This window comes from Mus musculus, chromosome 7 (assembly GCF_000001635.26).
Source record: "Mus musculus strain C57BL/6J chromosome 7, GRCm38.p6 C57BL/6J".
In the NCBI taxonomy this organism is placed as follows: domain Eukaryota; kingdom Metazoa; phylum Chordata; class Mammalia; order Rodentia; family Muridae; genus Mus; species Mus musculus.
The window spans coordinates 117,604,319-117,630,056 of NC_000073.6; the positions used below are offsets into that span (position 1 = coordinate 117,604,319).

At 46.9% G+C, this 25,738-nt stretch overlaps 1 protein-coding gene across 1 annotated transcript in view; it reads left to right on the forward strand.

The window, feature by feature from the left end:
- Xylt1 (xylosyltransferase 1) overlaps window positions 1-25,738 on the forward strand; it is a 286,652-nt gene that overhangs the window by 223,340 nt on the left and 37,574 nt on the right. Inside the window, exon 6 of the mRNA NM_175645.3 lies at window positions 17,602-17,682. Within this exon, the coding sequence (NP_783576.2) occupies window positions 17,602-17,682 (81 nt within the window). The remainder of the gene's footprint in view (window positions 1-17,601; window positions 17,683-25,738) is intronic.

The window sequence follows — 25,738 nt, forward strand, 5'->3', positions numbered from 1 at the left end:
GTCACTGCCTCCCCAGGAGGGGACGGGAGGAAGATCACAGGAGGCAGCTTGGTGACCTCTTGCTGCCCCAATAGGTTTGTTATGGTCATGGGGGTGTATTAATACAGAATTGGAAAGTTTTGGTTTTTTTTTTTTTTTTTTTTTTTTTTTTAACAAGGAAATCGCTCTCCTCTGAGGACAATGCAGATACGAGCTAAAAAGCCCCATGCAATTATGAATTCTAGACAAAACCATGGTCTGGCCTGTTAGTAGATCTCCTCTGTCCTCTCACCTTTCCCGCCATCTCATATTTTCCTTTTCCCCACCCTTAGACTAATGCGGAAATATTGATGGGGCATGCCTGTGAGGAGCTCAGGGCTGGGGGTGTAATCTCGGTCTATACAGCATGTGTGGTGCCCTGGTTTTTGTCACCAGCACCACAGAAACCAGTGGAGTGATGTACATCTATAATCCCAGCTCTGGCTAAGTGAAGGCAGGGAGATCAGACGTTCAAGGCCACCCTTCTCCTCTGCTACAAAGAATATTCAAGGCCTGGGATACATAAAACTCCACATCATAGAACAAATGACTTTCAAACATGGGAGTGGAGAAAGTAGTTGTCTTCGTCTGCATTGAGCCTCCAATGGCCTCCTCTCCTCTCCATGGTTCAGGATGCTCAATTCCTCACGTGCTCTTCAGTTAATACAGTCTGCCAGAGCTTCAAGTAGAAACCCCCTCCCAATCTGTCCCAGTGATGTCCTCATTAGCCTTACCAATGGTACCTAGTCTCAGAACATAGTAGGCTGCCCGGAAACACTGCCCAAGTATACTTCACAGTGTCTAAAAGTGGATTGGACGTCTGGACTAGTCACTAGCTTAGGAGCATGGTCATGGCTTAGATCTTAGGCCCCATCACTATGAGAATGACCCCTGCCTACCAGTGCTGAAACAGCCCCACAGTCCAGATTAGGCAGCTGGTTTCTGGACTTGGCCCTACCCCATAATGCTGGTTTGTCAGTGGGAGGAGAATAGGAAGAAAGCCCTTGACCACTCTAGGTAGGGTTGTGGGTCCCCAGTCCATTCCACCACAGTGCATGGCCAATCAAGGAGGCGAGATGAGGGAAGATTGTTCTTACCCCAAGCCACCGATGCTGCTGCCAGGGTGGGTGTGGACTATAGCAAAGCACCAGGACACTGCTCTGGGGGTTGGGAGAGCACAGTCTGAGATGCGGGGCAGCCAGAGCTGGCTCAGAGGACCACCAGCCTGTGAAGTGGCTGGTGCTGTGGACTTCCCAGGCTTTTGGACTGCCAGGTGCCACTGGAAGTTGAGGAAGAACTGAAAACAGAATCTGGGCCTGCGGGCTAGATCTAGCCTTGGGCTAGGGGAGGGGAGCTCTGGCTGGTCCCACTGTGATTATCCTTGGCTTGATGGTGGCAGACTTGGCTTGGTGGCAGTCATGTCTGCGAGTGCAGAGAGGCCTTCTATGGGAGATTAGACAGCGACTCTGTAGGCAAAGACCTTCTCCATGGCTCCCCACAGTGGATACCAATGAAAAGAGACAGTCTCTGGTTCCAAATCATTTATTGCTATGGTTGAAAGTGGATGCATAAAACCATACCCTGCTTCTCAGGGTGAGCCTGAGATTAAATACCTTTAGCAGGGAGAAATATCTGGGAATTTCCAGGCCTCTATGTACCTCATTAGAATGGCAATCTCTGTCTTGAGCCTAAGTGACCACAGGTCATGTTCTTTTCCTCGGCTATATGTGGAGGAGTTTGGGGTGTTGTCCTTACATGACTGATGGACACAAATCCATATGGGGCTGAGGCTAGTGACAGGGGCCTGGTGCCTGGGAGCAGGTGAAGCTCCTATCATCCTTTCAGGGTCTCTGGGGGTTCTAGCCTTAGCTCAACCAAGGACCAGGCTACCTCTCATGGTCTACTGCCCCACAGACCATAGCAGCCAGCATTTCCATTAAGGAAGGTGATGTGTAATGTCAGCACTGGTGTTCTGTTTCTCTACCCAGGAGTAAAAACCATGCCCAAGAGCTGCTGCCCATCTCCAGGGCCTCACCTCCTCCCGTGGAGGATTCTTCTTTGCCCTCTTTAATTGTGCTCATCACTCAACACTCCTTGGCAAATCCTGCCAGGGGCGCAAACACTGCCACCCCTTTCTCAATTATGTTCCTTGTGCTGCTAGACTCTGGTCTAAGGCCAGACGATTTTTGATTACAGAGTCAATCTTTGTTTAAAAGTTGGCCACCCTGGGGAAGTTTCTAACAAGTTCTTTTTAAACAATGAATTTTCTGGACACCTTTAGCTAAAGAGTTCCGTTGCTCAGATCACTTTCGAAGGTACAGCATAAGCATTAGGCAGCTGGGGCAATGTCCTGAATGAGAGGCATGGATGCATGCAAGACCAAGAGCTGTAGCTTCATCTTCACTGAGCTAGCTGGAGTCAGTCATCTCTTGTGACTAGACTGAACACTGACATCTATCTGTAAGGATCCTGACTATTTCCTGGTCTCTCTTTACTGCTTATCCATACAGCAAGAGAGGACCTTCACTGTTTCTGTTTATGAGACAAGAGATGGTGAGAACGTTTCCACCTGCTGAGAGCCACAGATCAGACTTCGATCCTCCCATGTGGTTAACACTAAGCCTCAGAATCTTGAGTGCGGCCCACACACTCAAGGTTTGCAAAGACCTGAGACATGGTGAGATTTCAGAAGTGTGAACGCTTAGATAGTTGAGCACATATGAGGAAGAATCAATGCACCCAACCGGACGTTCAGAACTGGAAATCTTTCTTGAAAAAGTCTCTGATTAAATAAGAAAAAAATATTAATCAAGCAACAATACAATAAGTAGGTGGCTCTTTGATCATTTGGGAAATCTCTATTGAAGGCCTACTATGTGTAAGCCACTTTGCTGGGTGCTGGGAAAGTATAGTGCTTTGATATTCCACGCTTGTGGGTTGAAAGCTTTATGAGCAAAGCTACTCTAAAGAACAGTGTGAACTAGGAAGACACTGGTAGAAATACCAGAAAGTTCAAGAGTTCAAGACCACCCTTACCCTCAGCTACAGAAAGTATTCAAATCCAGCCTGGGATACATGAAATTCCACATCACAAATCAAAGAAAGCCAAGGCATGGAGAAGGTAGAGGAATAGGCAAATGGGGAGACACACTGTATTGGATAAGGGACTGATCAACGTGAGTGTTAGTGTGTGTGTGTGTGTGTGTGTGTGTGTGTGTGTGTGTGTGTGAGAGAGAGAGAGAGAGAGAGAGAGAGAGAGAGAGAGAGAGAGAGAGACAAAGCTTTGGTTGATGCCAGACATCTTCCTCATTTGTTCTCCACTGTATTCTTTGAGACAGTATCTCTCACTAGACCAGAAACTTAATGATAAGCTAGACTGGCTAGCTGGTCAGTAAACTCCATGCATTGTCCTATCAATTTCCCAGCATTAGAGTAACAAGCACACACCACCATGGTAATCCAAATTCTGGTCTACATGTCTACCCAGCAAGTATGTTACCCACTGAGCTGTCTAACTCCTAGATAGACTTTATAAAGGGAAATGTTTGGTCCTGTGAGCTGCATTGTTCAATGGTCTCTACATTGATGAAATTCACTGTTACAGCAATAAAGCATCCACAGACAAATATGTAAGCAAATGGCTCTTACTGTGTTCCAATAAAGCTTTATTTACAGAATGGGCCATAGTCTGCAGACTCTACCTTAGCTCATCCGGACATATCTGCCAGGTTTCAGATAGTGGCCTTGTTCAGAACACATGTCTCAACCTTTGCAAGTCTAGTCCTGACCATTCACACATTTCCCTGGATGTCACTGTAGATGGCCTCTTCAGCCTGTGTGCCAGCTTTTAGTCCCCTCGCAGGGTCAGTCTTCAGGATCCCAGATGATAGCACATTACCAATGCCCTCTGTTCTGTCTCCTCTGCCCTTGAACAGCAACAACTGATGCACCCCAGTGGGCTTCTTCTTCAGCCTTCATCTCTAGCCTAGATGTAGCTTGTGAAGTACAGCCCTTGCATCAGACTGTCCTGCCAGAGCCAGCCAAGAAGACAAAGATAGCTGGCTTGCAGGCAGAAGTCCGTGTCATTAGTTTAGTCTAGCCCCCTGCTGTAAAACTCAGCCAGAGCCAACCTTCTCTGTGAAAACTCATCATTAATACCTGGTGCTCATTAGCCCTGCAGTTCACCCTGCGCCACCAGCCTCAGCCAGAATCAGAAAGGCTAATGGCACTGGTGCCAACAGTCACTGGTCTTAGCTCTTGCCAAGATCTCTGCTTACACACAAACACACATGTTGCATGCACACACACAAGCACATGCTTGTATACACATGCTTCACTTCTTGGTTAAACATTCGTGTTTCTGGCTAATGCCTTAATATCTTCAAATGCTCCAAGATTTCCCAGAATCCTTGTCTTCTTTCTGTAACTTGGTAGGTCTTGTGTCTCTGACTCCTTACTGTCCCTCTGCCTCTATCTGCACAATCTCTTCTCCTGTAATTGGTCTCTGGAGTCTGCAGCAGGTGGCAATGTCATTCCAAAGAGAGAACGAAACACTTTCAAATAATGTTAAAAACAAAATGCATTTTAATAACATCAGTTTTAAGGCCTGTCTATTCATTCATTCATTCATTCATTCATTCATTCATCCATACCATCAAGTCAACTAGCACTTGCTTAGTGAAGACCTACAGTGTGCCTGACATTTGCCTGGCCCCAAGACCCCTGCCATTAAAGAACATACTGATCAGGCCATTAAATAATTATACTTTTATGACATTGTTGCAAAAGAGATACGCAAGCATACTGAGTAAAATGTTATGCATGGAATCTCCTCTATTCTAGGGGGCAGAGGAACTTCCCTGGAGAATGGATTACCTTTGAGTTGAGAGTTGAAATAAGAGGAAATAACTGAGTGATGGAGAGCTGGGGGGTGGGGTGAGCCTGGCTGTGCATTCAAAGGTCCTCAGGCAGAAGAGAATACCACTCACCCAGCAAATGAAGGAGCGCTGACGTAAGCAGTGTGTGGCGATGGCGATGGTCAACAACTTACACCCTGAGAGGAAGGTGGTCAGACCGTAGGGAACCTTGAAATCTATGTTAAAGACCAGAGTGTGTTCTGACGGCAACAGGAAGCCTTTCAAAGTTTCTTTCTTAAATTGCACAGTGCCATAGCAATAGTGCCCCAGTTCCTGATCATTGTTTGCCAGGAAGGAGAAAGATGGCGGGGAAAAGTATAGAACTTTGCCAGGCTCCAGAGGAGGAGAAATTGAAATGCATTTTTTTCCTGCTAGCCCAGGTAGATAGATATGGTATATCTCAGACTGTGCAAATGGACAGGAATGGTGTATCCCAGTCTAGGAAAGAGGATGATAAGTACAGTAGACCCCAGGCTGTACAGGTGGATTACTACAGTGTACCCCAGGCTATGCCAGTGGATATGCATAGTAGAGCTCAGGCTATACAAGTGAATATATCCCATCTAGCTCAGCCTAAGCAGTATATCCTGGCCTTTCCTGTGTTGGTATTAACCATAGCAGCTCGTATTTTAGGCACCCTGTTCCCAGTGGCCTGAGAAGAACATGAAGCTGAACCTAAAACTTCTTTCCTCTTTGGCAGAACTTCCCATTTGCTCAGGCCGTCAGGGAAGTGTAACAAAGATGGGTTTGAGTAGTGTGGAGGGAAAATCACTTGACCACCCAGTGCCTCGGTTCTCTCATCTAAGAATGAAACAAGGCAAGTTCCCTCCCTCTGCATTTGCTGTGAGTGTTAAAACTGCCATGTGTGAGGTGCCTGCTTAACTCAGAGAGGGTAAGTCAACCAGGGACAGTGGTGGCAGCTCAGAGAGACAACCCTGCATGGTCTGCAGGTACTCAAGGGCATAGAGCACATCTGTTCTAGCCACCACTGTGCCTTCAGTGCCTGCTACAGCACCTGGCACCTTCTGAATGCCATGGAAATGAAAGCATGAGCCCCCTTGGTGTCATTGACAACCCCGTAGTGACTGCTGTCTCAGTACAGGAAGAGATACCAGATGAGATGTGTTGCTGTGCTTTTTTTAAACCAGAATTAATGAAAACATGCCTGAGTTGGGACCCACAGGTTTGTCTTTACTTAATTGTCCCTGCTAGAGGCATTTTCGGATCTCACCACTGTAAAAATGGAGGACATCTGAAAAGCCAGAGGGTCCATTTCAAAAGAACAATGAGCCGTGCTGGGTTCCCATAAATCCTGCTCAGCCGCACCTCTGCTTAGCCAGAGGAGCCTGAACAGAGCCTAGAAGCTTGTCAGGGAGCCCAGCGGGACACGGGGACCTCCTGATACCAAGCCTGCCTGGCTCATGCAAGCTTTGTGTGTTCTGAGACAGAGTCTGAGCCCCACACAATCCATTGTCACGTGGCAGTTGCTTATTGTCCCTGTCCTCTGAGAGAAAGGACATCAGCTGCTGCCCAACTTCCCTCCAGTTTCCATTAACTGAATCAAGTGGTCCTCAGCCCTCTGTATTCAACAGGGCTTTAGTTCAGGCTCTCTGGTTCGACTCTTTGATCCTGTTTACAAGTAGTCTGTTTAGCAGGAGACGTATCCTTCGTGCCATCTTTACTTCTTCCTCTGTAAAATGGGCTTAGTAGGCAGCACTGATCTCAGAAGCTTGTTGGGAAGAGAGACACACTTACAGCCGAGAGCACATTAACATGCATGCTCTGCAGACGCTCATGTTGCTGTCCATACTGACCCAGCTGCCCTCGCGCTGGGAAGCCGTGTTTGCCCTGCTGTAAGAGGGGCTGCCCACCCAGGATGCTGTGACTACTCAGCTCAAAAAATCTATGTCCTATATGCCTGCTACAGCTACTGTACCATGGTCACTGTGACAGCTGTGCATTGATAACTTTTTCTACAGTTTGAACTTTTTAGGCTCAACTACTCTTTATTTGTGGTAGCAAAGTCCACACGCCATAAATCCCACCCCATGGCATTTAGTGCCTTCAGTGTCATGCAGCCAGCACCACCTCTGGTTCTAGGTATTTTAATCACCTCAAAAACTGGTACTCATTTGGCAGTCACTCTTGGGATCTCCCAAGCCCGGGGATCCACCAGTCTGCTTTCTTTAGATTTGGTGACCGGATATGTCATAGTAATCAAAGCCATATGTGTCACTCTGTGTCTAGCTTCTTTGCCTTGACATAATACATTCATGATTAATCCAGGTTGTAGAAATCATTTCTGTTTCATTCCATTTAATATTCCATCAAATGTCTATACCACAGCCTCTTCACCTATCTTTGTACATTGAAGGAGGTTCGGGTTGTTCGCACCTTTTGAATAGCACTGCTAAGAAAACCCACATTCAAGTTTTGCAAGTGTGTTTTTCAATTCTTTTGTGAATGGTGATATTTTAGTGTGTGTGGCTACGTAAGAGAAAGGGGAGAAACACTAAGAGGGTGGGGTAGAAAGAGAAGAGATTTCAGCTTCCCCTTTAGAGGCCTAACTTCTAGGATGCTTGTGAATATGCACAGTGTTTTTCACATAGATACACCAGTGTGTGGGTATGCTCTACTATCTATGGTCATTGTTGTAGGACCAACCACTGAGGCTAGACTCCGGTTGCTTCTTAGCCTCTTGACACTTCAAAGACTATCCTGGTATCCTAATGGCTGTGTGTCATAGCATGGTATGCTAGGGCTGGAGACGTGGGACAAGCCAACCTCCTGCCTCTCTCAGAGTCAAATAAGTCACAAGAGCTATCATAATCAAGGAATAATTATATGCCCTGAATTAGACGTTTCATACACAGGGACTATCCGGTCTTGGCCTGACTCCAACAAGGAAACTGAAGCTTAGAGGAGAAAAGCTGCCTACAAGACAGTGGTACAGGCAGACTTCAAACACAGGTCAGCTCTGTTCCTGCAAGACCAGTGGCTCACCTGGCTGTCACCCATTTGGCTCATCTCTACTAGACCTGCCCATGTATTTTCTTTAGCCTAGAAGGAATCTAATTCAAATGTTAAAAAATCCACCTCAGGAACCTGGCACAGGATCCTTGGGACTATCACCCAGCAGTCTGTGCACATGAAGCAACTCTTGTGTGCTATGTCCAGCTAGGGTGCAGAATGTCTGCTAGCCTTTTTTCTACCACAGCGCCTGCCTTCTCTGTTGTGGAGAACACAATCAGCTCTCAGCTTTTGCAAGCATGTTCCTGACGTGTCCCTCTATTGATATGGAGGACCTATGGTAGTCCAGGACGTGCAGAACCAGAGCTCGTTCTCAAAGGGCCTCCGTCTCCATCATGGCTCTCCCCTTGGCATCTTGAACAGGTCCTGATTTATAGTAAGTCTAGCATTCATGTTTGCTGAAGGAATGAATGAGATTACAGCCACAAGAACAAAGCAGGTGCGTGCTTGGCCTTCATCTGGTATATGCCCTGCTTTACAATGAACTGCATGGCCTTCTTCCCAGTACAGACATGTAAATATCCAGAGATCTGAAAATAGCTCCTCAATGATCAATGCGCTTGAAGTATTGCTTCTTTAACGCAGCTCTCTGATATGGCACCTAATGGCATTTACTAAATTTTTTTTTTTGTTAGCAAACACTGTGTAGGTTGCCATGGAACCACACAGGGAGCCAGGCTAAGATATTGACCCTGAGTAAATAACTCTTTTGGAAGAGATAGAGATTCCCGTAAATGAGTAACCTTGACCAAAGGACCAGGTCGCGTACATTTAGACAAACAACCAGGGCTCAGTTTTCCCGTGGAAATAGCTCCACCTGACTCGAGAGGAACTCAGTGGCAGAGAGCAGAATTTGCGTCTGAAGCCAGAAAGCACAGTTGGAGGCACAGAGCATCTACTTAGCATATGCTCAAGTCAGAGCCTGGCCTCTTGAGAGGCTGGGGAACCACACCTCCCAAGAGAGCAGAGCGCACAGTAAGTCTAGACACTGAGCAGGCAAGCCAGGGTGGAGAGGAAGGCAAAGAAAGGCAACCTAACACTGAAAAGAACAGAGCTAACACGCATGGAGTGGGCCCTCTCTTCCCAGGGCCTGTGCTGACAGCGTAGTCTGGAGTCTCCCTTTTACCCTCCAAGCTGCCATGTTTGCCATGTTATAGTAGGATTCCCCATGTTCTAGAGGAAGTACTGCTACTCAAAAGGAAAAAAATTGTCATCGTCCCTCTTTCCTAAAAATATAAAAAGAGTTAGGCTTTTATGGTTGTGGAACTTTTATTGCAAGCCTCTAAACCTTTTTACTCAATGCAAATTTCTCCCATGACTTATGCCAGTGTAGAAACAGACAGAATTGTGTATTCTACAGAGAAGCCTTGGGCCAGATGTCCTGAGGCCACAGCTGCCTGGAAGAGGTTGGGGTCTGGGGGCTGCAGTCTGATAACCACTGATGGATCTGATAAATTCTTTTTAAAAGAAAATTTTTTTCTAAAATCTTCTGTCCCCAAGAAGTGCCACATTACCTACTCAAGGCCTGAACTCTCTACTTACAGACTCTGATCTCTTAAATTTTCGATTCAGCTCTGAGGTAAACAAATACCCTTGAGAACGTGTGGGTGGAGACCATACAGGAAGTAACAATTCTGGTCTATCAGAGACTCTCTGAAGCAGACATCTGTGTCTGTACAAAGCTTGCAGAGGTGGGTGGCCACAGGGTTTGTTTTCTGTAGAAGTGTATGTGGCTTCCTGTCTGCCTCAGGAGACACTGTAACCTTGATCCAGTTCTGACAAGCTGGTAGACGTAGTGGGCTGGCCAAGAAGGGCAAGGTGAGCAGTGGAGAGTCACCAGCCCTTTGAGCTCAGCCCCACCCTCAGCCAGTATCCAAACTATATGGTGGTCTGGGAGTTAAGTCATTGTAGACTCCAGTTCTGCTGACGTAGTGATGATACTAACAGAAGAAGGGTTTTCATAGAAGGACTACAAGTTCTTCCTCAGACCTTTCTAGGCTGTGTCAAGTTGACAGTTAAACTGACTAGGACATATGGGAAGCTAGAATTTGTCTAATCGAAGAGGATACTTACTTGATATGTCTCATAACAGCCAGATTACAGAGAATTAATTTGTAATTAACAAATTGACTTCACATACACGTGTGTGTGCCTTGTGGACATGCATGTATGTATGTATCCAAACCAAACTGAACAGCATATTTAAATATTTTGTTTGGAGATAGGATCTCACTACACAGCCCAGGCTGGCCTCATGCCATCTTTTCTCATCACCTTCCAGAGTGCTGGTCTTGCAGGCATGTGCTACCACAGCAGGCTACAGTTTTATTTGTTCATGCTTCTAGCAGCCTCAGAACCAACCAGGCCCCTTGGTGCTGATCCCTGTCAGTCACCTTGCCATTACAGCCATCTTGAGGAAGGGCTGGCGTGTTCAGAGTTCTCACTGATGGAACATCAGATAAATGGCCTCTTCAGATGGCATACGTGTGTTTAAAATGAGAAATGTGTTTCTCCCAAATGCTCTGTGAATGTGTCAAGGCTTTGCAAAGTGATTTGCAGGTCCCTTCAAATGCAATGAGCATGTTTTAGTGCCACATCATTTTCATGAGTAACAAAAAGGTAAATCCAATTAGCAGCGATTGGGTTTTATTATCCAGGTGGCTCTCCAGCCTGCTGCTTGCATGGAGGGAGGGACAGTCCCCACAGTCTCTGTGGGATGCTTTGGGTATGTGTCTCATGATTCCTTTCATTGCTGGCGACTCACTCCGTATCACGAGGACCTTGCTATACTGTGACTGTTGTTGTCACCCACTGCTGTCACAGGCATGTGGCATAGGACAGGACCTGTTAGGGAAGAGGCTGAACAGTTAGAAAGCTTCAAGTCAAATAGTCCCGAAATTGTAGTGGGCAGAGTCTGACCATAAGAAACATGTGCCTTGCTAGGCAGTCAGCACACTGGCCTGCCCCTGAGGGAGAGTTCCGAAGCCCATAAAGTGCAAGACATATCACACCAAACTCATGTGGGTTTTGTTGTTGTTGTTGTTGGTTTTTGGTTTTTGGTTTTTGGTTTTGTTTTTTGTTTTTTTTTTTTTTTTTTTTTTTTTTTTTTTTTTTTTTTTTTCCGAGACAGGGTTTCTCTGTGTAGCCCTGGCTGTCTTGGAACTCACTTTGTAGACCAGGCTGGCCTCGAAGTCAGAAATCCACCTGCCTCTGACTCCTGAGTGCTGGGATTAAAGGCGTTCGCCACCATGCCCGGCTTCAAACTCATGTATTAGAAAGTTAAGGTGAATGCCTATTGGAGGTAGGATGATGTTCCAGCCAGTTCACTTGTCCTGGGTGCCCATGGTCTGTAATTATAACTATAGCATCCAGGAACAAATACAGCACCCGGAACGCCCCAAACAATCCCCCAGTATCTTCTATGCACACCTTGACTACATTTGTAACCAAGACTGGCTTTATTTTCTGACTCCTTTGCTTTTCGTCTCCAAACAGCCTTGAACTTCACTTTTTCTATTGTGGGGATCTGGGATTCCTGCTCTTCCTCATAGGGAGAAGATGTTGTTAATGTCTGTACTAAAAATATCTGGGGCCTTGAGGAAATAGGCTTGAAAGTGTCTCCACTGCCTGTGCACCCCCAAAATAAACCAAGCAAAGAGGCCTCAATCCAGTCAGGAGATGGACTGTCACGGGAGTGAGAGAGATGGCTAGCTCTGGTTTTAGGTGAGCTATGGAGAAAGTCAATCCTCACAGGGTATCTGTGTTAAGTCCGCTGCACACTGTGTTAAGTAACTCGACACTCGCAAAAGGGAGCATGAGGCTTAGGAAGGTGATGGCTGTCTCCTGTTCCTAAAGAAACAACCACATTGCCGGGCGTGGTGACGCACACCTTTAATCCCAGAGCTCAGGAGGCAGAGGCAGGCAGATTTCTGAGTTCAAGGCCAGCCTGGTCTACAAAGTGAGTTCCAGGACAGCCAGGGCTATACAGAGAAATCCTGTCTCGAAAAACCAAAAGAAAAGAAAAGAAAAAAGAAACAGCCACATTGCTGAATCTTGCCCACCAAGTGGAAAGTTGAATTGACTCATGTTTGACTGATGCAGGGAACTGAGGTCCTGAAGGGATCCGACTCAGTTTCTTCCCTGAAGTGACAGTAGCCACCTGCCTTGCAGGGACTGTCCAAGGTACTGTCCAAGGTCCTGCTTATGCAGCCAGATGGGAAACCTTAGTGTTGTTACGTAACAGATGGGCACCAGCTGTCCCAGACATGGGGGAGGGGGTAGTTTTGCCCACACCGCACCTTTACACGTTCCTGTGAGGTGATTTAGTCCTTTAGAATCCCTAACATTATTGATACTGTGAGAAAGGAAGAAGCCTTGACCCTCAGCCTGGTCAGCCTACCCTGGCCTGAGCACCCGCAAGTGCTTGTTAGTTGCTGGGATGCCATACCCAGTACTTATTAAGTACCTAGAGTATGTTTCTCTTAGGAACCTGGGATTCTGTCTGCTCATGAAGTGTCGGGTTGTTCTCCTCATCATATTTGTCCCGATATTCAGAGGTGTGGCCGTGAAAATGGTGTCCTGTGCTCTAGGGGACATCTTTTATCTTATACCAGTGGACAGATAAGGACAAGTCCCTTCAAAGGGTTATTTCCCACTCTGTCCTCTGTAGAATATTCTGTGGGTCTTAAGCAAAAAGAGCCCTCCAAGTCCGAGGCAAATCGGGCCCTTTCATTGCTTTCTCTGGATCAAAATGTCTTACGTACCCAATGTTTCAGATGACAATGATACTATTAAATGACAGCTAACATTTGTCAAAGACTTACCCTGTACCAGGTGCTATCATAGAGGTCTTACATGCATGGATCTATTTAATACTCCAGCACCTGAGGTTCATGCGTTATGGAGACGAAAGAAACTCCCCTTTAAGTGTGGGCATTCCAGGAGGGCCCCCGAGGAGCAGATAGAGGAGGAACTTGTCGCCCAGCTGCATACTCAGCAGAGCCGAGCAGCTCAAACTTCACAAGAGCATGCATAGCACCTGGGAGCCAGAGAAGGCACGTTGATCTCAAGCCATGGATATGGGTCAGCAGGTCAAGTGCTTGCTGTGGCCCGAGTTCAAGCCCCAGTAGGTGTGGTGCTGCGTGCTTGTAATTGAAGCACTGTGAAAATGAAGGCAGGCAGATCTCTGGGGCTCACTGGCCAAGATAATCAAGTTTCTGTCCAAAACAAACCAAATAAAACCAAACCAAACCAAAGCAAGGTGGACAGTACCAGAGGACTGACACCTGAGGCTGACCTCTGACCTCCATACAGTGCACACACACACACACACACACACACACACACACACACACATTCAGAAAGAGAAAAGAAGTTGAGTTTATCTCAATAGGTCCTGGGTGAGGCTTAAGATGCAGTGTTTCTTTCTCTTAAAGATTTATTTATTTTTTATTTTATGTGTATGAGTGAGTGTTTTGCCTGTCTATGTTTGTACCACATGTATGCAGTGCCTATGGAGGCCAGAAAGGGGACTCAGATGACCTACCATGTGGGTGCTGGGTGTCGAGAACAGAACCCTGTCCTCTGCAAGAGCAGCCAGTGCTCATGAGCACTGTGCCATCTTTCCAGCCCCAAATGTAGTGTTTCTCAGAGTAGCTTCCGGATTGCAGGCCAGGCTGTAAGCATGGCTCCTTCCTGCGCACGCCTCTAGTTTTTCTTCTGCTCCTGGGATGCAATTCACCCATCCTCCCACTCAGTCACTCTCTGTCATTTTGCAGAGTGGGCTATTTATCAAGAGCAGCAGCTGTAACATCAGAACCAGGTCCCAAGCCTGGTTCTGTACTTTCCCTCATGACCTAATGTCTCTGAGTCCAACCACCAGTCTGTCAGATGAGAGTGAAACTCACTGTATGGCATCCTCATAAATATCAAAGGAGGTAGAGCACAGGCAGCCTCCGGCCTGAAGCTAGAGCATGGTGCACGTCCAAGGATGGCCGTGGTTTGCAGCCTCACTGTCTTACTTATGGTTCACTCCTGCTTTCAGCGTTTGCTTACATATTATGTATTGAAGCAGATATTTCCATGGTCCTGACGGTTGCAGCAATGGGCACCTGCAATCAACAAGAGATAGACCAGCCTGTGGTCAGTGTCAGTAGAAAGGTGGATCTGGCTACACAGGTCCCAGAGATGAGTGATGGGAGCCACGTGGAGAAATACTGCTCTATAAAAGAAAAGTGGGGGTGGGGGTGGGAGTCTAAGCCAGCAAGGCCGGAATAGGGTAAAATGTCAGATCATGAGCTGTTCTTTATCTGAAATGAACGAAATCTGTAGGCAATAATTGACAGGAGCCTGAGAGAAGCAATTGGGAGAGTTGGTCCCCAGCTGAATCCCATCTCCTTTTTGAACAGGAGCAGGGATTGGCTGGCCAGAGCAGCCATTTTACAAAGAGAGGGCAAGCAAGGAGCTACAGAGCCACCCAGCCAAATGGAGTAAGAGGTAGTTCCCCTCACCCCACCCATCCAGCCAATCCAGCAAGCCCACTCATCAAACAGGGCTTTGCTTTGAAAGGGGGCTTTATGCAACAGCTCCAGCCCCTCCCCAGCCACCCTCTCTCCCCCCAAGATGTCATCTTTTGAGATGTTTTCATGTGGAAGCATCGCTAAGTAAATTCACTAAATGCCTATTCATCCCCATCAGATGGGGACCTGGTGAAGCGGGAAATGCGAAAATGGCCCAGGCTCCAACCCTGAAAGATGCTTTCTGGGGTTGCTAAATGGAGCCACAGCAGGCTGACCCTGGGAGGCCTGAGACTTCCCAGAGGGGGCTCCCGGAGCCTGGCCTTGGCCCCTTCAATCCTCCCACCTAAGCTTCCCCCGTGAGGCCCTGTTTATTATTCCTGCTACTGAGGACCCATTCAGAGGTTAACTTATCCTTTTATTCATCAGGACGACAATAATGAACTGTCGCAGAGTGTGGCAAGGGTTTGGTAAATAAGAGCGGCTGAGACAGAGGAGATGGAGTGGGCTTCCGGATGGCTGGGAAAGACATTGCCTGATTTTCTTTAATAAAGTCATGGAGTAGCTGCTTAACGCAGCAGCTCCTTGGAGGCCACAGGAACCTGGGAACTTTGGCCACCTTGGTTATCGCTGTCCAGACTCACAAAGGTTGGCCTTTAGGGTCTATCCTTAAGATTCATCTCTGTATATGTCGGCAGAGCTCTGCATCTGGAGCAAATAGATTTTTACCAGGCTGCATACACAGGAGGCTCTTCAGGCATCAGTCACCCCAATATGGTTGGCTTCTAATTGGTTTTTATTTCAATAAGAGGCTGGGACATTGACCACATTTCTTTCCATGTCAGATGTCTCAACTGCTCTGTTCTGCCCCCACACACACACACTTCTAGAGGTCTGCCTATGTCATCCAATGAGTGGATGAGGATTCATATTGACAATGCTGAAGAGAGGCAGAGAAATAGAGAAGGGCTGAGGGCTGAAGGTGGTACAGACCGTGCACCTATGAGGTAGAAAGAACAAAGCAACATGCGTTGAATGTGTACCTACTGTGTGCCCTTAAGCCTACCCATCATCCTCTTGGTGAGAATGTATGATGAACTTATTGTGTGCTCAGTGTGCTCATATGTGAGCAGCCAGGAGGAAATTAATTTACAGAGGGCCACTCACTGTATGAGAGTTTGGTGACTTGTTTGTCCTTTAGTCACATGGCAGGCTGGGCTTCCACTTCGGGAGCTTAGACATTGCTTTCTGAGATACTACACTGATTCTCCTAAGCCCAGCATTAGAGTTACAGAGATGCACACACAATAGACAGAGCACAGGTTACTCAAGCATAAGGACCTGAGCTAAAACTCCAGCCCAGGCATAAAGTCATAAGGAGTAGTGAACATCTATAATCTAAGCACTTCCACTGTGAGATAAGACCACAGACAGATGTGGGGGACTCCCTAGAAACTCGCTGGCCAGACACTCTGGGGTACATAGTGGTGAACAGGAGACCCTGTCTGGAACAAGACAGTGAGGGACTAACACTCAAGGTTGTCTGCTGCCCTCCTTTCTCTTGTGCATACACAGAAGCAACACACCCACACACACAACTCAAAAGGAAGATCCAGCCTCCCTGTGTTCCCATAGAGCCTCTTTCTTCCCATCTCACCCAGTCTGGAAGAGTAGTTAACCCCTGCTCTTTAAGGAGCACCTCCCCTCCCCCAACAGAGGACCCCGGTGATGGTGACGAAGGAGCTGTCACATCAGCACCATTTACCTGTTTGGGTTTATTCAGTGGAAGAGGCGACTGCATCTCTGGCAGATGGAGACCTGTGTGACTGCCTTTTAAAATACTGTCACAGCTGTATGCACAAGCTGATTAGCTGTGACGGCACTGTGAACGCTGAGATTGATGGTGATAAATTTGGGATAACAATGCTGGGAACGATGTCATCCGTTTGCACGGCGCTTCATATTTTTTAAAGCTCAATCCACAGCCCGGTGGTTATCGAGGACTCGAATTCATTCACTGCTCTCTGTCCACTGGAGGGGTCAGTTCTACCTCAGCTCATCGGAACCTAGCCATTCCTTCAGCCTGCCTGCCTTCCTTCTTTCCTTCCTTCCTTCCTTCCTTCCTTCCTCAAACATTAGTGTCAGTCCTACTGTGTGCCAAGGATGAGCAGATCTGACGAGATTCTTTCCTTATGGGCCTTATATTGTAAGGTAACCAAGAGAGTGCTTTCAAATGGTGATAAAGCTGTCAAGTCAACATTGTGATGTGATAAAGCTGGGCTGGAGGAGTCAGGGGCTACTTTAGGAGGAACAGCCAGAAAAGACCTGTCTCAAAAAATGACATTTGAAAACCTAAATGACAAGAACAGGCCAGAAATGGAGAGGGCATAATGGCCTGTGCACAGCAAGTGTGAAGACCCTGAGTCTGATCTGTGGCATTGGGTTGAGTACTGATAACTACTGTTGACCATAACCAATGAAGCATATAAGACACTGTTCTTGTCCTCAGAATTCCCTGAAGAGTAGAGTGTGTGGGAAACGGATACACAAACAGCCTGTGGCTTTAACTGTAAACTTGACAAAACCTGCACTCACCTGGGTTAATGAAGGACTGTTTATATTGGGCTGGCCTGTGTCATGTATGGGGACAGGCATTGTCAGAATTGATTGTCATGGGAAGACCCAGCCACATGTGTGTGTCTCTGTTCACTGGGTAGGGGTCCTGACATGTATAGCAATGAAGAAGCCAGGATGAGCGTGACAATCAATCGCTTGTCTCTGCTCTTGACGGTGGTTGTGGTGTGTCCAGCAGTCAGCTGTTGATACACTGGCTTTCTTCATGGACAATAACCAGGGCAATAACTTTTCCCTCTGAAATTGCCCCTTTCTGGGATGTTACCACACTGCAGCCAGAATGAAACTAGAGCACAGCGTGTTTTCAGGCAATGTGACAGGCCCAGGGATAGGACCTGCCAAGAAGACACATCATCAGACTGTGTGCTGTGTCCAGAACAGGCAAATCCAGGAAAGCAGAGTGAAATCTGCTGCCTAGGACTAAAAATGGAGCAAACCCCAGTACCTCTGCAGAGGACCCTGACTTTCTCTTCTGTTTGTTTCCACAGGACAAATGACCAGCTGGTAGCATTTCTTTCCAGATATCGAGATATGAACTTCCTGAAGTCACATGGCCGGGACAATGCAAGGTAACGCACCACAGAGGTGGAAAGCTACAGCTGGGGCCTGTCTCGCAGGTAGACAACTAGGGGAAAGTTTCCTGGGTGAGAGAGAGAGCTCAAAGGGCCCTCGTGTTAGCCGAGGACAGACAGAAGCAGATGCTTCTCAGGCTCCCAGCTTTTCTCCCAGGAAATATTTTGAACTTATTCCTGTATGTGTACGTGTGTGCATGAGTGTTTAGGTGCATATGTGTGTGCAGTGGCACATGCACCTGTGTGTGTGTGTGTGTGTGTGTGTGTGTGTGTGTGTGTGTGTGTATGGGGGTGCATGTGTATGTATGCATATGCAGTGGCACATGTATCTGTATGTGTATGTAAGGGGGTGCACATGTGTGTGCAGTGGCACATGCATCTATGTATGTATGGGTGTGTACAGGTGCACATGTAACTGTGTATATATATATATATATATATATAGGGTACACATGTATGTGCAGGTATACATGCACCTGTGTGTGTTTATGTATATGTATGAGGGTATACATTTGTGTGTGGATGTACATGCACTTGTGTATGTGTATGTATGGGGGTGCACATGTGTGTAGGTGTACATGCACCTGTGTGTGTGGGAGCCAAAGGACAGCCTCAAGTCTATTCCTCGGGTACCACCCACATTGTGTTTGAGACAGGAACCCTCACGTGGGTTTAGGGGATTGAACTCAGATCTTTGAGCTTGCACAGCAAACATTTTATCAGCAGTGCCGTCTGTCCAGCCCATTTAGAATCTTTTATGTCTTGGTCCCTGGATCAGAGTAGTCATGGTTAATTCTCACTTGGTTAGTAGGTAGACTGGGGACTGCATCTCAGTAACATTCCCACATGCTGAAGGTGTCCTGTGGTCTCCACATGCATGCCATGTATGCACACCTATATACACACACATATACACACACATGTGAGCACAGACCCATACACAAACAGCATCTTTTCCTGGTGGGAGAGCGCCCCCTGGATTCTGACATTGAATACAATATAAACCCTGGTAGTTCTAGCAATCCTCACAGTCTGTTAATATTTTGCATTTGGCCTTTTTGATAATTCATGTGGGTTTGTTTGTTTGTTTGTTTGTTTGTTTGTTTTGGTAAAGTGACTCATGATATCTTCCATGAGAATCTAGATTTCCAATTAACTACGATAAACCTTGGAGTCCCTCGACCTATGTCTGACTTTGCTCAGAGCTGACATGCAATCCAATCCCATGTCCCCCAGGTCATGGCAGTTCCTGTCTCTGTTCCTGATATGACTACAATTGGGATTTGAATTTACAGTCTCTGTTTAAGAGTGTCTCTGCTGTGGCTTGTAGAGATAATAGGTTTTGTGTCTCAAAGTTTACCTTGTTATCTCACAGAAGCAAACACTAAGCTCCCTGCTTTGACCTTTCGAGGAGTCACCCCAGAATGCATGGGTTGCATTATTTCTTCTTTTACCTGTCATTTCAGCAGCTGACTCTGCATCCAATGGCCCCTTCTTGATCATATTCTTCCACTGTATTTAAAGGCACTTCAAAGCTGGTCAGTGCCCTATGAGTCCCTACCAGTTAGCATAGCACATTTGGGGCCACTAGTGGTAGAGAGGCTGGCTGGACAAACACAAATCACTGTCCCTGTGGGCAATCTCCCTGCTGAGACCCTAGTACTTTGCTGGGCTTCTTGGCCCATTGCATTTGACATTGGCTTTATCCAATGCAGAGTAAGAATTCATATTTAAATTCTCCGTAAATGAAAGGGAGGCTTCAAGAGCTCAAATGGATTCTCTCAGGTTGCCCAGTTGGTAAATGTCAGGACTGGAACCTAGGAGTTTTTGACATCAGAGGTGTGTGTTGGTTACATCTAGGGATAATTATATGGAGTGTTCATTATTAGAGGTGACCCTTATATTAGTAGTCCTCTCCCATTGGTCAAGAATAAAACCCATCTTCTCCTCCTTATAACCTATATGATTGGTCCATGCACCTTACATCATGGGCAGGAAGCCAGCTCCATTCATCAACACATGTCAAAAATCCCATCCACACTAGCAGTACTGTTTCAGGCTGACCATTCTTTAGTCTTTGCTCAGTTTCCCAAGTGCTTCTCTAGGAACTTGGTAGCACAATTAAAGTCATGGCCTTTGAGGTCCCACCTCCTAGAATGAAATGCTGATCTCCTGTGTTTCAGGCTGCATTGCACTGCTTGTGTAACTTAACCTCTCTGAGACCATGCCTTTCCCAGTAAAACGAAAAAGTCACAGTCTTAGATAGATAGGATTAAATGAGATGTTGCCTGTGATGGTGAGGATGATGATGATGGTGATGCTATTGCCATGGTAAGCATAAAACCAAAATGCTGCTGGTAGGGATGTATCCCATATCTCAAGCCCTTGCATGTACACACACACACTCAGTGTGATCCAGGTGCACCAGCAGTGGGCAGATAGTTTTAACATGGCTCAGAGCAGTATAACATATTACTACCACCTGCCTCTCAAACCCCAAAGCCCAAGTATCACAGATCAGAATTGCTCACAGATTCCTGCATTTACCCTTTACATCCTCAGCTGGGACTCTTTGGTATATAGGAATGAAGTACAATATTTTAGTGTTAATTTGTTAATAAAATGAATTGATGTTAATTGATTAATAAATGAATGAGTGAGTCACCTACAACCTTCTTCTCTTTGTTAATCGAGTCTTCCCTTACTGTATGTCAAGGCTTCCCACAGTCCATCTCCCATTGCCTCTCCCCAGTAGGCAGGGATGAGGCCAGCTTACCTCTGGTTGCCATACCACTGCTGTAGCACAAAGAATTCTTTCGGTGGTGAGTGACACAAGCCTACTTTAGGCAAACTTGTGGACAAGGAGAGTTAGTGGAACAAGTCCCACTGACTTCCGATTTGGCTGAACTGAGCAGCTGCAATGACCGCATAAAAGCGAGATGGTTCCATAGTCTTGAATGTTGACTTAAGTATCTAGCTTTAGGTTGTGACCATCAACAACTCAGTAGCTGATTTTTATCTTACAAGCAAGGAAGCTGAATATAGAGAAATGTTGGTCTCACAGAATCAGGGCAGGGCAGGGCTGGGACTCAATCGGAATGAACAGACTGTGTCCAAAGAGGCCATTCTCAAAATTCCCGCAGGATGTCATACCTTCCTATGTGCCAGCCCTGCTTTGTGTCAATGTGCCAGATGCCTGCTTGCCTGCCTGCCTGCCTGCCTGCCTTCCTTCCTTCCTTCCTTCCTTCCTTCCTTCCTTCCTTCCTTCCTTTTTATAATTATCACCTTTGAGACCATTGTATAATGTATGTCTTAGGGTTACTATTGCTGTGATAAAATACCATAACCAAAGCAACTTTGGAAGCAAAGGGTTGATTTGACTTATACTTCCACATCACTGTTCAGCATCAAAGGCAGTTGGAACTGGAACTAAACAGGACCAGAATCCAAAGGCAGGAGCCCATGTCGATGCTATTGATGGGTACTGCTTGCTCCTCATGGCTTGCCCAGCCTGCTTTTCTCTAGAACCCAGGACCACCAGCCCAGAGATGAAATCACCACCAGTGGGTAGGGATCACTAAGTTTAAAAATGCCCTACAGGCTTGCCTACAGCCTGATCTTATGGAGGTGTTTGCTCAACTGAAGTTTCCTCCTTTCAAATGGCTCTAGTCTGTGTCAATTTGACATAAAAACCAGCCATCATAATGTGTTTGATTATATTCATCTTTTGCCCCATGTCCTCTCAGATCCACCCTCTTCCATACACACTTTACTTAGTTCTTTATTTTTAATCCTAAAAAAAGAAATTAAAGCCATCAAAACCAATTTGTGATACCTACATATTCTTGGCCTTATGTCTTTTTACTGGAGCATGGTCAACTTACCAAAAACTGTGTTCTCCCTCTCCCTCTCCCTCTCCCTCTCCCTCTCCCTCTCCCTCTCTCCCTCTCCCTCTCCCTCTCCCTCTCCCTCTCCCTCTCCCTCTCCCTCTCCCTCTCCCTCTCCCTCTCCCCCTCCCCGGCCCCCTCTCTCTCCCCCTCCCCCTCTCCCTCCCCCAACCCCCCTCCCCCAACCCCCCTCCCCCAACCCCCCTCCCCCCTCCCCTCTCCCTTTCCCAGTAGCTAAAAGTTGTCAGTACCTGCTTAGCTAGGGGAAAGACTTCATACCCGCCTTCCATCTCCACACAGGGATTTGATCTGGCTTGTGCTTGCTCGGGTCTTATGCATGCTGACACAGTGAGTTCATGTGTGCTGCCTGCTGTGTCCAGAAGACACCGTTTCCCTAGAGTCAACCACTGTCTCTGGCTTTTACAGTCTTTCTATCTCTTCTCCAGCAATGGTCCCTGAGCTGGGGTGGGTGGGGTGGCATTAAGTAGCGGTCTCATTTAGAGCTAAGCACTTTGACATCTTTTGTCTTCTTCACAGTACCCAGTTGTGGGTCTTGTGTTAGTCTACTGCAAATAGAAATATCTCAGAGGAGAGATGAGACATGTCTTTACTTATGGGTATGATTATAAGTCGTTAGGAATCAGTTTTATATTATGTTCATTTAACAGAGTAATACTAGTAGTAGTTCTTCTCCTATGGTAGAGATAACTTGTGTAGCTATAAAGTTCCTGAGCTGATAATGTGCTAGGTAAGTCCGAGGAAACTTCTCAGCTCCACTGGACTTCAGCATTCTCCCCTTTGCAAGACAGCATAGTTGAATGAGCTAGTTTCCAAAACCCATTCCAGTCTGGCATGGCTTGCCTCTAGCCTGACTCTTGTAAGAGCTGGTGACAAGAGCAGAGAGCCTGAGTGGCAGAAAGACCTGAGGGACAAAAGCAAGCAGTTGTGTGCAGCACAGGTTGCAGGTACCTCAGTTTTCCTTTCTCTAGAATCTAACAGCCACCCTGACCCTCTGCGCCCATCTCTATACACTGGCAACCAGTTTTGACTTTAGGCTCTCACTGGGAGGAGATGTCATACAAGGAAACTTGTATTTTAATGGCTGCCAGATTCATCCCAACTGTTCCTGTAATTAAATGAATGGGAGTGCTGTGCTCACTGTTTCCCCAAGCTTCCATCCAAAAAACCTTAAATCCCCAATGGAGTGACTGACATGTAGAGCCGTCATCATTCCCTAGGGAGTACCAGCTGGACCAGAGCCCGTGCCCTGGAGTCGATTCTGAGCCCTGAATTATGGAAAAGTCTCTGGGAGCTCCTTGTCTCTGCTCAGATGCAGTCTGCCTGAGTCTCGGTGTGGGGACAGGAGAATAAAAAGGGAAACTCAGCCCCCTCTGATCCAGCAGCTTCTTGTGGGACATTTTCTGCTCTGTGCAATTTCCCAGTCACCAGGAAGAGTGCAGTGTTTGGGATGTGATATAATGCAAGTGGTAAGATAGGAATGTTGGTATCAGAAGGTCATCTCTGCTACAGCCCAGTGTGGGTCTCCAGCATTTAGCTCTGACTGGCCTTGCGTCTGTGTATAGCAGGCAAATAACAGCAACAGTGAGTTGGCCTGGCTCACGCAGGAAGCTGCACACTTTGAATATGCTACACCATTCCAAGCGCTCTTGGTGGATGCTTTCCTTCCTATTGGAGAGAAACTTACAGCTGAGAACTAGAGACTCACAATGTCTCATCCCACCCGCCAAGGTCTTAACAGCTTGTCACTGACCGAGCTGCAGCATAGGCTGTAACCATCCAGGTCAGGAGTCACCTGGCCTCTCTTGGCACTCACTGTGCTCCCACAGAGGACCACAGAGACCCTCTGGAAGCCACTAATCATCTCTGTATTTGCTCCCTGTAAACTGTCTGTAAACTGCAGTGATGAGAATAAGGTCAACACTATAATTTTCTAGAATTTACTGAATTATAGCCAAGCATGATGGTGCAGGTCTGTGATACCAGCTGCTTGGAAGGCCGAGGAAGGAAGATGGCAAGTTCAAGGCCATTCTGGGAGATATAGTGACAACACTTGACTCAAGATAAAAGTCCCTAAGAAGGAGCCACATGAGACCAGTGAGATGGCTGAGTGACAGTGTGTAGCCACAGAAGCCTGGTGCCCAAAGCCCATGGAAAGGTGGGAAGAGAGAAGCAGTGCCAGAGAGTTGTACTCTGGCCTTTGCATGCACATCATGGCGCGTGCGCATGCGCACACACACACACAGACATACGCTCTCACACACATGCACACACACAAAATTAATTAAAGCAACCAGACACACACTCACCACATGCACATACAGAGAGAATTAGTTAAAGCAACCAGATACACACACACACACACACACACACACCACAGAGTGACAGATAGAGACAGAAAGACAGACACATAGAGAGGGGGAGTAGATAATAGCTGTTTATTAAAAATTAAAACCAAACAATTAATTTGTTTTTAAAGATGGCTGACAACTCATTTGGTAAAGGAATTTTTTGCCAAGCTTGAGGACCTGAGTTCAATCCCCAACACCCACATCGCTGAAGGAAAGAACCAACTTCTGCAAACTGTTCTCAGACCTCCGCATGTTTACCACAGCATGTAATACAGGCATGCAAACATGCATGCATGCATGCATACATACATACACACACACACAAGGGAAATAAATACATGTGAAATATGTAAATGCAAAGCTGCATAAGAGGGAGTGCTCAGCGGCAGAGAACCTGAGGACACATGCCAGGCCCTGAGCTCCATTTCCTGTGCCGCAGAAACAAAGGAGGAAGCAAATTAATGTATAGCCTCTCGGGATAGTTGCTTTGAATAGGAAGCAAACGGGGATGATGATGGAGAGGCATCTTAGAAGTGCCAGACATGTGACTCCAGCTCTCAGAGAAGCTCCCAGAGTCTTCCCACTATGGGAAGAACAAGCAGGTGTAGGTCTGGGAGGGGATCCAGCTCCTGTGGGAAACAGCACAGGCAGCTCCTCCTCTTCCTGTCTGGACTCACCTGCCCCGGGCAGCATTCCCACACTGGGTACCAGAAAGACTCTGAGCAGCACCAGGCATTGCCCTTCTCTGACACTGAATTAATTCTCCAGCTCCAATCCCACTGGATGTGTAAACAGGTAACTGATTAACCTATAGTTGGCGAGTCCACAGGGAGCCTGGCCAGGAGCCTCCTCCTGGTAGATCTGCTGTCTGGAGTTCCCTTGGTACCATCTTGCGTCTGCAGAGGGTGGGTTCCCTCCCCTGACTAACACCCAGCACTCTAATGTGAGCACATAATTAATATTGCATCTCTGGTGGAGAAAGCAGATCGCATTCCTGACTTTGTTATTTATCACACTCCTGGGGTCCCGTGAGTTTCAGAAGCCATGTCAACTTAGAACTCTGCGTTATTCCCACCCTCACCTCCCAGCCCCTGCACAGGACTGTGCATCCATGGCCTCCTATTTGTCCGCCCTGAACCTTTCTGTTTTTTCAAGACAGTGTGAAATAGGTTTTTCACCCCTTCTCCCACCCCCATCTCCTAGTAAAGACTGCATGAGAACTCACACAAACACTCTCTCTCCTGCCCCCCATCTCTCCTCCCTCCCCCCCCAGTGAAGACTGCATGAGAGAGTATATCATACTGGGTTCACAGACCCTAGACTGTGGTGTGTCCTAGGCAAAGAGTAGACAACAGTATGTACTTTGTTCTCTGCCTCTAGATGGGAGAAAAGGACAGAGATGCTGTTCTCAATCCTGTCTCAGCAGAAACCAGGGTCTGGAATAGCAAAGATGCTCTCTGGGGCTGATAAAATTATGACTCTCCCTAGCCCTTTAGCCGTGACAAGTCTCTGCAAAGAGTGGTCATCAAAGATGCTGGAGTCTGCCCAGAGCAGAATCTAGTGCAAACTCCTGGCCAACTCTTTGGAAGGCAAGGCACACATTTCTCAGAACCCAAGAAGTAAAACTGAATGTAAGAACTTCTATTTGAAATTCAGGAAGTCCACCCTGAAGGTGCAAGTCTGAATGGGGCCCCTAGAAAACCTTCCTTCAAAGCAAAATGAGACTCTTATTCTTGGACACTGTCTCTTTAAGGCGGCAGAACCGCTCAGATCCTTCATTTCCACCCTTTCAGAGGG